Consider the following 12485-nt stretch of genomic DNA (forward strand, 5'->3'; position numbering starts at 1 on the left):
ATTATTTAGTTATAGGTATTAAGTAAGTCCTCCTATTTGTTATTTAGGGACTTCGGGATGAAATTTTGGCCTGAAGTTCCCCTATTCAATATTTAGGTATAAGTAGGTACTTAACTATATACTTACCTGCTTATTTACAGCCAGTTCGATATCTAGGTGAATTAGCTCTACTATGTCAATGTTGTGATGGTCGTTGATGGCAGTGACATTGTTCTCGTTTCGGTGGGAAACAATCATAAAAGAATGGAACAATAATTATAATTTTACAACATTCCTTAAGTATTAAGTAACTAAGTACCTACTTAACTATCTAAATTTTTAATATTTTTATTAACGCGAGCCATTTAGAGCTAACTACGTATAATCATGCTTCAGGTGGATGGCATCATACATACTTAAATGAGGTAGGTATTCTTTCAGATATCTTTGGGGGTAAGTAAACGTGTTCTGGAGTGGAGGCCGCGACTAGGAAAACGTAGTGTGGGACGCCCTCCGGCTAGATGGGGTGACGACTTGCGAAAGGTTGCTGGATATGATTGGATGCGGAAAGCTAAAGATCGCATCCAGTGGCGCGCTCTCCACGGGTTTATTACTCTAAGCCACGGATTCATTATCGACGTACCTAAACGTCACTAACTATATCGCGATTTTCCATAAATACGACGCTGTGATTGGAGGTAAGCGTATTACTATCTACTCCTAGCGCAAACTCGTTAAGAGTTTATCGACATCAACTATGGCGCGGTCGCGGGAGAAGTTATAAAAATGGTACCAACTACGATGCGATATCGCTTTTACGGGTAAGTAATACGAGGTATAAAAACGAATGGTATAACATTCACAAGGTATACGTCCATATGATATAAATTTATTAAGTATAACGATCACTGTGCATAACAAACGAAAGGCATAATTACTAAATACATAATTTCGTTAAGAATAACGTTCAAAAAATATAATTTCAATTGATATAACGATTAAAATGCATAACGTTTATAACATATATTCTACAACGGATATAATTATCATAATGTATAATGCACAAAAAGTATAAAAGATTGTCGTTTCGTATTTTCATTATTATTGACGTTATGTGTGGGGAACGCTCCGCTCCGCTTCGCTGCGCTCCGCTTTGGTTTCGACGAACATGTGCACCTAACACGCTCCTCCTCGCTTTGCTCGTCGTCGCACCTATCTTTAGGTTTTGGTACTAGGGGTTTTCCATGTTTGGCAGGCGTACGTAAGAGAAGGAAGGATACATGAGTCCATAACCTTTTTCTTGAGGTTTATTGCTACGTTCGATTTCAGGATCTCCTTAAGAGACCAGAATTTCTTCCATGCTATTGCAATTCTTCTTTCTATCTCTTCCTTGTCAACATCTCTGAATGATACTAGCTTGCCTAGGTATACATAGTCCTCAACGTACTCTATTGGTGCTCCATCAATTTTGATTATTCTTCTACAGCCGTTTGTCATTATCTTTGTCTTATCTAAGTTCATTTCTAAGCCCACCTTAGTGCTATGATTGTGGAGGTCTTGTAGCATAAATTCTAGGTCTCGTGCCGATTCCGCGAATAGGACTATGTCATCAGCGAACCTTAAATGGCTCAGCATCTTGCCTTTTATGATGATTCCTCTATCTTTCCATCTAGATTTGCAGAATATGGTCTCTAAGACGGCTATAAAAATTGTTGGTGATAATGGGTCACCTTGTCTCACGCCTCTGCCGACTTTGAATTCATTTCCGGGCCTTTCAAGACTGATCTTGCTAACACAGTTTTCGTAAATGTTCTTAATAATTTCAATATAATTTTCTTCAACTTTGTGGTGTTGTAGAGCCTCTAGAATAGACCGGTGGGAGATTGAGTCGAATGCCTTTTTGTAGTCAACAAACGCTACATAGAGACAAGAGTTGAATTCTTTGTACTTTTCAATTATTTGTGTTAAGACATGGATATGATCAATCGTTGAGAATTTTGGTCTGAAACCCGCTTGTTCAACTGGTTGTCTCTGGTCAATTGTCGGTCCGATTCTTCTCAGAAGACAGTAAGCGAACATTTTATATATACTTGACATCAGGCTGATTGGTCGATAATTTGAAATATTTGACGGGTCACCTTTTTTGTAAATAAGTATGATTTCCGATTTAGTCCATTGTCTCGGAACTCTCTTTTCTTTCAGGATATTATTAAAAAGTTGGCATAGTAGACCTGCCAATAACTTTTCGCCCAATTTGATTGCCTCGTTTATGATACGGTCAGATCCTGGACATTTGTCGTTACTGAGGTGTCTCATAGCAGTGATAATTTCTTTTAAATTAAATTCTTTGATACATTCCGTTCCTTTTAGTGGTGTATAATCTCGATTTAATAACTCATCGTCGTCAACTTTCGGTTTATAAAGCTCTTTATAGTATTCAGTGGCCAATGATATAAGTTCTTCTCTATTGTTCGTAGTTTTGCCTTCTTTTGTTAGGTTAGGAATCCAATTTCTAGATTTTCGTAGAGCTTTTTCTGCACGTTTTAGGCCTCCTGTCTTTATCAACCATTCTTCATAAACTTTAAGCTTGTAGTTTTTATATTCTTCTTTTAGTTTTCTTGAGATGGATTTATGTAGAGCACTTAGACATTTTTTCTCTATTTTTGTTTTAATGGTTTTGTTTATTAAGTTGTGCCTCCTTAGTATAAGCGCTTTTGTGGATTCCGATATATTGAATTTATTGTTGTTTACATTATTATTAGTTACATTTTTTGCTTCAATTAAGCTTTCAGTTATTGCCTTTTCTATTGTGTCGTATAACTGTTGAGTTGATGTATTTTCTATTAGATATTTTTCAATTTTATGTTCCAGTAGCTCTATGTATTTGTTTTGTTCTTCTTCATGTTTTAGTGTAGAGTGGCTGTTCGTAAAGTATTTTCTGCTTTTTTTCTTACTATTAAGGTATAGTGTGCCTCGTAAGAGTCTATGGTCTGAACGGAAAGGGATACTCTTTAGGACTTCGACATCAGTGAAGAGATCTTTCCTATTTGACAGGATGTAATCTATTTCATTCTTTGTATGTCCATCAGGCGACAACCATGTCCATCGTTGGTTTATGTTCTTTTTATAAAAGGTGTTCATTATTGCTAGGTCATCCTCCATTGCAAAGTCTATAAGTCTTTCTCCTCTATTATTTCGATCGCCGGAGCCATAAGTGCCGACCAATTTGCCAAGACTTTCTTTTTGGATACCAATTTTAGCATTGAAGTCTCCCATGATGATTGTATTCTTGAAGCATTTTTCTCTTGCTCTACCAATGTCTTGGTAAAATGCATCCACGTCCTGATCTGTGGCTCGCTCTGTCGGTGCATAAACTTGTATAATAGAGAGTGGATCATTTTGAGTTTTCAGATTTAGTAAGGCAACTCTATCAGAGAATCCAACGAACTCTATGATTTGAGATCTTAAGTGTTTTTTAGTTAGAAAACCTACGCCTCTTGTGCCTTGAGTTTCGCCAAAGTAGTGAAAAATACACCAGTCTCTTTCTTCAATGCCATATCCTTCTTTGCGGATTTCCGAAATACCGATGATATCCCAATTAATATGTTTCAGCGCATTTTGTAACTCTATCATTCGTTCTTCTTGTAGAAGTGTTCGTACATTATAAGTGCATATGTGTAGTTTATTTAGTGTGTCTGGAGGGTTATAGTCGCTAACTCCCGCGGGGACCAGCCGTGTTGGGAGAGTATTGGTGGGAGGGGGCAATGTGCTATGGGGGGGGCCTGATTGTCGTTGCTAAACTCTTTTGGGTGTCGTTTTTGTATCATTTAGCTTATTCTGAGTAGGGCTAGTAGTAGTTGCTTTAAGTTCTCTATAGTTCTTGTTTATGAACGAACTCATACTTTTTTGTTTTGTTGGACTTGTTTTGGACGTTTTGTTTCTCTTTATAGGTTGATTTTGGCTATTTGTTGGTGTTTTTTCATTTTTTTGTGATGTGCTAGCCTCTTTTTGGTGTTCAGGACTTTCTGATAGGCGACGCTTATTGTTGATTGGTTTATTGAGTATCACCAGTTTATCATACTTTATGTAAGCGCGGTTCCCCTTTTCTATCTCTTTTTTTAGTTCTTCTTGCAGTGATTTCCTGATCTCTAGCACCTTCTTAGGGTAATCTTCTTTCAGATAGCAACCGGTGCTTTCGAGCTTATATTTATTTTTCATTATTTCAATCTTTTTTCCCATTGTAGTGGTTGACAATAATATTGGTCTTGGCTTATTCTCCCTCTTCTTCCCCATTCTAGTCACAAATTGTATATCTTGCCGGCTACATTCAATTTCGAGGTTTATTGTTATTATATCTGTCACCATTTTTTCCAATTCGGCATATGCACCATTTTCTTCTTCCTCTGCTACTCCAAATATAACTATATTCCTCTTTCTTGATTCACGGTCAATTCTTTCTAGTTCCTTTTCCTGTGCATTAGTTTTATCCTTTAAAGTGTTCACTTCCGATTGAATTGTTTCGAATTTGTTATCAATACTGTTTATGATTTTGCCTGTTATATTTGCCTCCAATGATTCAATTTTATTATCCAGGGTAATAAGCTGGTCTTTCATCTCCAAGTTCATGTTTTTAATTGCTTCTAGTAGTTGGTGATATTCAGACATTGTATCAATATATATATATTTTTAATTTATATATTTTTATTTTATTTTTTATGTCTCTACGTGCGTGCGACTCTACACTTTCATGTATAGCTCTACTTTTTCGTTGGAGTTTTACTCTACAATTTTATCGCTATAAAGCTCTACAATTTTTGTTACGCTACTTGACGCTAAGACTTGGTGGCAGCACTTTCGTTTTTTGTATTTTGGCATACAGCGCCCTCTATTGTTGAGTGGCAAAACTTTATTGATTGATCATCCGAAAACAAAACTAGCTGTTGATCTTGGGAATTGATAGATGGCGTTGTTATTCTTATTTCTTGTAGTGTGTTGACTGTACTGTTTTTATGAGAATGAGTATGCAATTTTTGTAGGTTATGAAACAAATTATTCGATAGTCCTTGGCTTTTGGGTTTGTGTTTATAACTATCCACTTAAGAATCACTTATAAAAAGCCTTTTTTTTTGGTATTCAAACTGCACTAGTACATTATTTCACTTTAATCACTGGTTTATTGACTTTATCACTTTTGACCTTTTTTGTCACTTTCTTTGTGTTTTACACATCTGTCTTTATTTACACTATTATATTTCACTTAAATTTAGCTTTAGGCTTCGAGTTTTTGACAATTTAGACGGTAAAATTATTTTTAAAGTTTAAATAACACGGAGCTAATGTTTACTCTGCGCACAGTAGCGCCCTCTCTTTTACTTACTCTATGGCAGTGTTTTTCAACCTGTGGGTCGCGACCCCCTGGGGGGTCGCGAAGCTTCTGTTGGGGGTCGGTCGCCAGGTCTCAGCTGTTACCTATAGCGAAAATTTAAAATAAACTTTAAAAAAATAATCTTCAAACAATTTTAGATTGAGGTCTTTGAAATTAATGAAGTATCGTTTATTTTGACGTACAATTTTACAATTACTTGTCAATAGTCATAAAACATACAGCATTACTCGTTATTTCTTGGACTGTGATGTAGGATTATACAGGCAAGACATGGAAGACATGCAACATCAAAAACACCTCAATATGGAATTTTGTACCGGCGCGGCGGCACGCAAAAACCGAGGTGACTATTTTCAGCAAATTTATATACTTAGTGTCAATATATCGAAAATTATGGATTTTTTACTAAGAATATGTTCTGGCCACTCCCGAGCTGGCCTATCAGCCGTTCAAGGCATGACGTTGACTTTTGGAACAACCTGTATATGCCTTGATGTTCTCACAACAACCGACTTCTTCAGTAAAAGATTATGACGACGAAAAAGCATCAAAATTATTTTGGATATAAGACGACGACCACAAGTTTTATTGATAAAGCTATTTATTTTGTTTTTTGTAGTGATGACATCGCCTTTGAAGACTTAATTGTAAAATAATGTGTTTTTATATCCGATAAGTATGTACTTATATATATCCTTATCATGGATACCATAAATACGTCGTATAGAATGAATATTGGTACTGTAACATAAATAAGTACACATACATGATTAAAAAAAACCGAAGGGTCAAGGGGGTCGCGAAATATTTTTTTACACTAGGGGGGTCGCATCACGATAAAGGTTGAAAAACACTGCTCTATGGAGTCTATCTGAAGCTAACGCAAAAAGAATAACAACCTGTCAAAGAGCAATGGAACGTAGCATCCTTGGCATAAGGCTAAAAGACAAAATACGAAATGAAGATATCAGAGAGAGGACTGGAATTAAAGACGCACTACTACATGCGAGACGTATGAAGTGGAAGTGGGCTGGTCACCTAGCTCGCTGTACCGACCACAGATGGAGCATCCTGGTGACTGCGTGGCTCGGCCCCGCCCACGGCTCGCGCCGCCGAGGCCGCCCGCCCAAGCGCTGGGTGGATGGAATCCGCGCAGTGGCCGGCAATAGCTGGATGGACGTAGCGCTAGACAGAGACGAGTGGCTAAATCTGGAGGAGGCCTTTACCCGACTACGGGATCCCATTATATAAAACAAAAAATAAGTTAGGGTTAAATTGTATAAATACTGAAGCATGTTCATTTGTCTCATTATTTTTTTAAAGTTGCATGAATAATATAAAATAAAATTGTAGGTAAATAAATGAAAATTTTAGAACCAATTTATAAATAAATTTAATGTTTGAGATGTAATTTTATTATAAAAATGTGAAAACAAAATTTTAATGTACATACACGACCTAATTGTAATGCATGAGTCTCTTTAATCTATGAAAGGAGAATGGCCATTTCTCTATGGCGCCATGACCCAGAGCGGCCATTGATGAAACATACACTGATGTGTAGTCCGTGACTACAGCATATACTGGTATTAATTTTATTATTATGAGACATGGGAGAACGAAGATATAGGTGCTGAAAGATCAAGTCTTTCTATTGTACTAGATGTTACCCTCGAGCTAAAAATTGTTTTTAAAAGTTTTTCCGTGGGAATTCCTGGCTAAAAAGTATTTTATGTTACTTCGGGATAACGGGAACTTGAATAGAATGAAATAATTTTTGAAATTGGTCTCTTTATAAAAATAGGTTTCTGAGTGTGAAATGTGCAAAAATAATTATGATATTATTTGCATAAATAAAATCATGTAATACATTTTGTGATGCGCTATGAATTGGGAATCCCATGATATAGATTATAAAACTTATTTGTGCGTGTACCATTCAGCAAAAGGTTTGGTGAGTGGCTGCTAACTTATGCAAAGCGGGTCAGGTTTCGCCATTCTTCTTTAATAGTTTTAATGTTTATTTATAATTTTTTATTTTATTTTTTATTATTATGGTGAGATTTTTATTTAATTGCAATGCTATTTATTGTACCTAATCGAATTTAATCCAACACACCTACCAATTTTTAAATCTTATATCAATGTAATTATTTCATAACTATTTTTTAATTTTTAATGTGATGATTAATGGTTTATATTTGGGAACAAATAAAGGCTTTTTATTTTATTTTATTTTATTACTAGGGGTTTTGACATTATTATTATTATTGGCGCTATGTGGGGAGACGCTCCGCTCCGCTTCGCTGCGCTCCGCTTTGGTTTCGACGAACATGTGCACCTAACACGCTCCTCCTCGCTTTGCTCGTCGTCGCACCTATCTTTAGGTTTTGGTACTAGGGGTTTTGACATTATTATTATTGGCGCTGTGTGGGGAGACGCTCCGCTCCGCTTCGCTGCGCTCCGCTTTGGTTTCGACGAACATGTGCACCTAACACGCTCCTCCTCGCTTTGCTCGTCGTCGCACCTATCTTTAGGTTTTGGTACTAGGGGTTTTGACATTATTATTATTGGCGCTGTGTGGGGAGACGCTCCGCTCCGCTTCGCTGCGCTCCGCTTTGGTTTCGACGAACATGTGCACCTAACACGCTCCTCCTCGCTTTGCTCGTCGTCGCACCTATCTTTAGGTTTTGGTACTAGGGGTTTTGACATTATTATTATTGGCGCTGTGTGGGGAGACGCTCCGCTCCGCTTCGCTGCGCTCCGCTTTGGTTTCGACGAACATGTGCACCTAACACGCTCCTCCTCGCTTTGCTCGTCGTCGCACCTATCTTTAGGTTTTGGTGCTAGGGGGTTTGACGGTGTTGGGTAATTAAACACAGATTATGAACTTTATACTAAATGATAGTATATATTTTAATCGATATACGTAATGTATGTTATACGAATTGATATTAGTCCTCGTAAGTATTATATATTTTGATTTTATATAAAATGTACGTTATACCAATTGAATCTTATACCTTATGAAAATATAGATTTTGTTGTTATACGTAACGTTCATTATATGTTGTGAACGTTATTAATGTGAAATTATACATTTCGTTTTTATACGTCGCAATACGCACCCCGCTTTTACAACGCAGCTTCCCATGTCAATGCAGTCCACTCAGTCCGGTCAACTGTCAGAAGTGTCAAATGCTATCAGCTGAGCATTTTTTTGAGGTTATTATTATTGATAAACATTTGTTTGTTTGTAAAATAAAGTGGTGTTAATGTAATTTGGTTTTATAAACAATGTTCTCAAGTACAAGAACCTGTTTGTGCTCCATTGGGAATAAGCAGCCCCTAAAATATCCCTTTAGATTACGACACAAACTAAAAAAAACTGAAAAAGTGGATCCGAAACTAGCTCCAGATGTTATGAAGTATTTGGAAACATTGCCTTATTATGATAATATCAAGGAAACCATACCTAAAACACTGCTTCGTAAATACAAAACTCCGGAAAGTATGTATTTGATACATAAAAACACCGCAACAGATATAGCAGAAACACTTAAGGAACATTTAAATACCGGTTCACCTGTGGTTGAGGTTAACCCTGGCTTTGGATTCCTCACTGAAGAACTCCTGAAACATCGTATAGAACCTCTTCATCTGTATGAAGTCTCAAACAACTTTTCTCCCTTCATAATGGTGGGTATGATTATGGAAGTATAATAAGTAATGTACATAAAATAAAATAGAACAACAATGTCACTTAAATAACTATATAATAATTTTAATAAACAAATAAACATGCAAATTAAAAACTACTTAAACTAATCAAAAATACCTCCTCTTACCGTACCTGGCTCAAAGGTTCCCATAATGCTAGCTGCATTACCTGGCTGTATAGCCAGAGAGATTCTTTCTGCCAGATACAATCCCAAGCGTCTGTATGTTTGTAGAGCTAAGAATAATTATACTTAAGTAGAATACTTAGGTAAGATTATTTAATACTTGCTTTAATTGTTTTAGGAACTACAAAAAAAGTACCCAGATAAATTTTCACACAAGGTAGCAGACTTTTTTGGCATGTGGAAATTAGCTTTTCAAGATAAAATTGACAATGGAAACAGAATCAAAGAACTATTGGGGGATCTCACAACAGATGATAATGGTAAGTGTTTAATAAGGTTTTTTAGTCATAAACTCATAATATAATTTTCATAATAGCACTATTTTCTATTATTTAATTTTATGATATTATCAGTAGCATAGTTCTGCAACCAATAAAAGCATTGACACATGAAATGTATAAATTATTGTTTCAGATAGAATATTGAAGATAGTTGGGGCGATGCCTGGCATATCATTTGTGAGGCACCTGATCAACACCATCATCTTCCACCACTCTCACAACCAGCTTGGCCGGCCTGACCTATACATGGCCATGCCCGGGGACTACTTTAATGTAAGATGCTGTCACAAAATATTATAACCAATTTTTATTTCATAAGTTTCTGATATTATAATTCCCCATAACATCCTGACTGGAAAGGGGTTAAAGTTCCTGTATGTGGCTCTCTGAAGTGTCCTTGTTTCATCTTATTATTTTCAGTTCGGCAAGGCTTACATCCTATGGTAGGATAGCTGAACTTATAAATAATTATAACATCCTGAGTCATCTGTAAGCCAGAATATAGCCAGCATTAAGTCCACCTTTTGTACACTTATATTTCATATTTGTGAAATAAAGTATCAAATAAATAAATAAATATAAGATTTTATTTTAAATAAAATACTGAAATTTTGTATGAATACTATTAATAGTCATATACATTCCTTCTGTTGTTGTCCTCTCAAAGACAAAGGACTATCCATTTCTTAAGGAAGAGAAGAAGACAGAAAATATTTCACTTTGATATGCAATCAACCATTTCTACAATATTACCTTCCAGTTCCTCACGGACCAAGGCATGCAGAATGTGAAGCACAAGTCACTGCCAGCGATGTTCCAGCTGCTGTTTGACACTAAAGTCATCACGAAAATACCAAAGACATATTACCTTCCATGGATGCATCCACCAGATAAGAAAAAAGCGTCGGTGGTATGTATATTCTTAATGACTCCGTTATTTTTTGTTAAAGAAATACAGGAAGATTGGAGTCTCTAGTTTTTGCATTACAAATATTTTGTTTGGTTAACTGACCCATATTTTTACTTACAGATTGACGAATACTGCCTGTATTTAGTGAACATAAAGCAGAAGCAACAACTGCCGTGTTCGAGCGACAACCTGCCTCTGCTGTGGTACTTCTTCAGACCGCACATGATCTCCAAGTCAACGCGGATTATACCGATGCTGGAGTCAGTACCTTTATTCTATTATTTCTGATGAGCAAAACCGTTGACGCCAAAGTCGCAGGTACAAACACATACCTACAAACTACACGAACTTAGGACAAAGCTGCACAATCCAGTTGAAGATAAAAGTTGCGCCGATAAAGAAAAGTTATATAAATGGCGGACCGACTCATGGTATCTCGTTCTACCTTGTAGGTGTTGTACTCTGACTATACTGCTACCTACCTACTTGTAGTGAGACGAATTGTTTAAAGCTGCATACAGACCGGCCAAACGAACGCCAACGAACGGGTTTCGTTGACCTTCGTTGCTGCAATCTGCCCTGTATTATGTACATATGATAAATATCCATCGTTAGGAGTTCGTTGGGCCGTCTGTACGTAGCTTTACAGTAAAATTTTACCCCAGTTGATAACAAATGAACCCCTCCACCCCAGGCAGTGGATCCCAGGCTGCGGCGTGTGGCTGATCACGGGGCAGGACCCGGCGGAGTCCCGCGCGGCGCGCGCACCCGGCCCGCACGACGCGCCGCTACCGCACATCAACATCTTCACCGAGTTCGGGGACCTCACCTTGCAGCAGAAGCTTACGGTTTTTAAAAAGTATGTGTATGTGTAAGAATTTTAGGCGAAATAGAGCAGCGGCCGGTACACGGGTTCGTTATCGACGACGATAAAACAATCACAGCGCCGTATTTATGGCGAATCGCGACGTTTATTTACGTCGATAATGATCCCGTACAGCAGAGTTAGTTTGCGTAATGTGAGCCTTTTATGTGGAGTGATGATGACAGTTACCTTCCATCGATTTAGTTCAGATACGCTGGCTGACGCCAGTCAGTAATAAATATGAATGAATCCTCTAGAAATAGACTTGCATCCCACCTTTAAAAAACATCTTTACCAAACCCTTACTCCAACTTGTTACCTACATGACGTTCGAAAACCTATTGTGTGCGTGATTCGTGAAGCCCCATTCAAACCTACAATCCAATTATGACACGTGCACTTTACTACACTAGGTACTACGATTTTTGTTCTATTTCCAGATTCATATCCTGGCCGGAGTTCGACCAGTGTCCGTTCAGAGTGACTATGGAGAACAACCTGCCCAAGTTCATATCGGCCATCGACCTGGATGAGAAGGAGACCATCGCGGGCACGCCCATAGACGACGATATGGAGGCCTCTGACGTGGAGCAAGAGCACTAGGGAACACTAGCTGTTGCCTCTGGCAAGAGTGGAGATACATGTGACAGAAAGAGATAGGGCTATGGGTATAGACGTATAGACCGTTCGGAGTATGTGTGTAAATATTTCATATCAAACTATTTACACGAAGCAGACAGTGCCTATGGTAAATAATAATGTCGATTGATTGTTATGTACCACTGTTGAAAATTGAGAATGGAAGCGTGTAAAATATAGAAGAAACACCATATATATAATACCGGATCGAAAATAAACAGTTTGTTTTTTTAAAGAATATCTAGTTTTATTTCATTTATAATATTATGTACATAATAACAACATTAATAGATCATGAAATGAATTTAAACAATAATACTTAATAGCATTCATCATTATGTTAGGTAATTTTGGTTTCTAATAAAAATACCTATAATATTACCTATTATTTTACGAATTTTGAATAAGAACACACGTACTATCACTTGCAAGAGATAGTGAAATACTGAAACTGAAGTGAATAATGAGGCTATGAAACAATCTCACCAGGTAACTATCTCCTTGACTATGCGATATTCTT

General features: G+C 37.1%; 1 protein-coding gene across 1 annotated transcript; it reads left to right on the top strand.

The window, feature by feature from the left end:
- The first annotated feature begins 8570 nt into the window (after positions 1–8570).
- LOC105382367 (dimethyladenosine transferase 2, mitochondrial) lies at positions 8571–12483 on the top strand. Its single transcript, XM_038107694.2, has 7 exons — positions 8571–9064; positions 9389–9530; positions 9685–9824; positions 10312–10461; positions 10582–10721; positions 11156–11320; positions 11767–12483. The coding sequence occupies exons 1-7, from the start codon at positions 8663–8665 to the stop codon at positions 11927–11929; spliced, it is 1302 nt and encodes a 433-aa protein (XP_037963622.2). The 5' UTR covers positions 8571–8662; the 3' UTR covers positions 11930–12483.
- Positions 12484–12485: the final 2 nt, after the last annotated feature.

This window comes from Plutella xylostella, chromosome 25 (genome assembly GCF_932276165.1).
Source record: "Plutella xylostella chromosome 25, ilPluXylo3.1, whole genome shotgun sequence".
In the NCBI taxonomy this organism is placed as follows: Eukaryota; Metazoa; Arthropoda; class Insecta; order Lepidoptera; family Plutellidae; genus Plutella; species Plutella xylostella.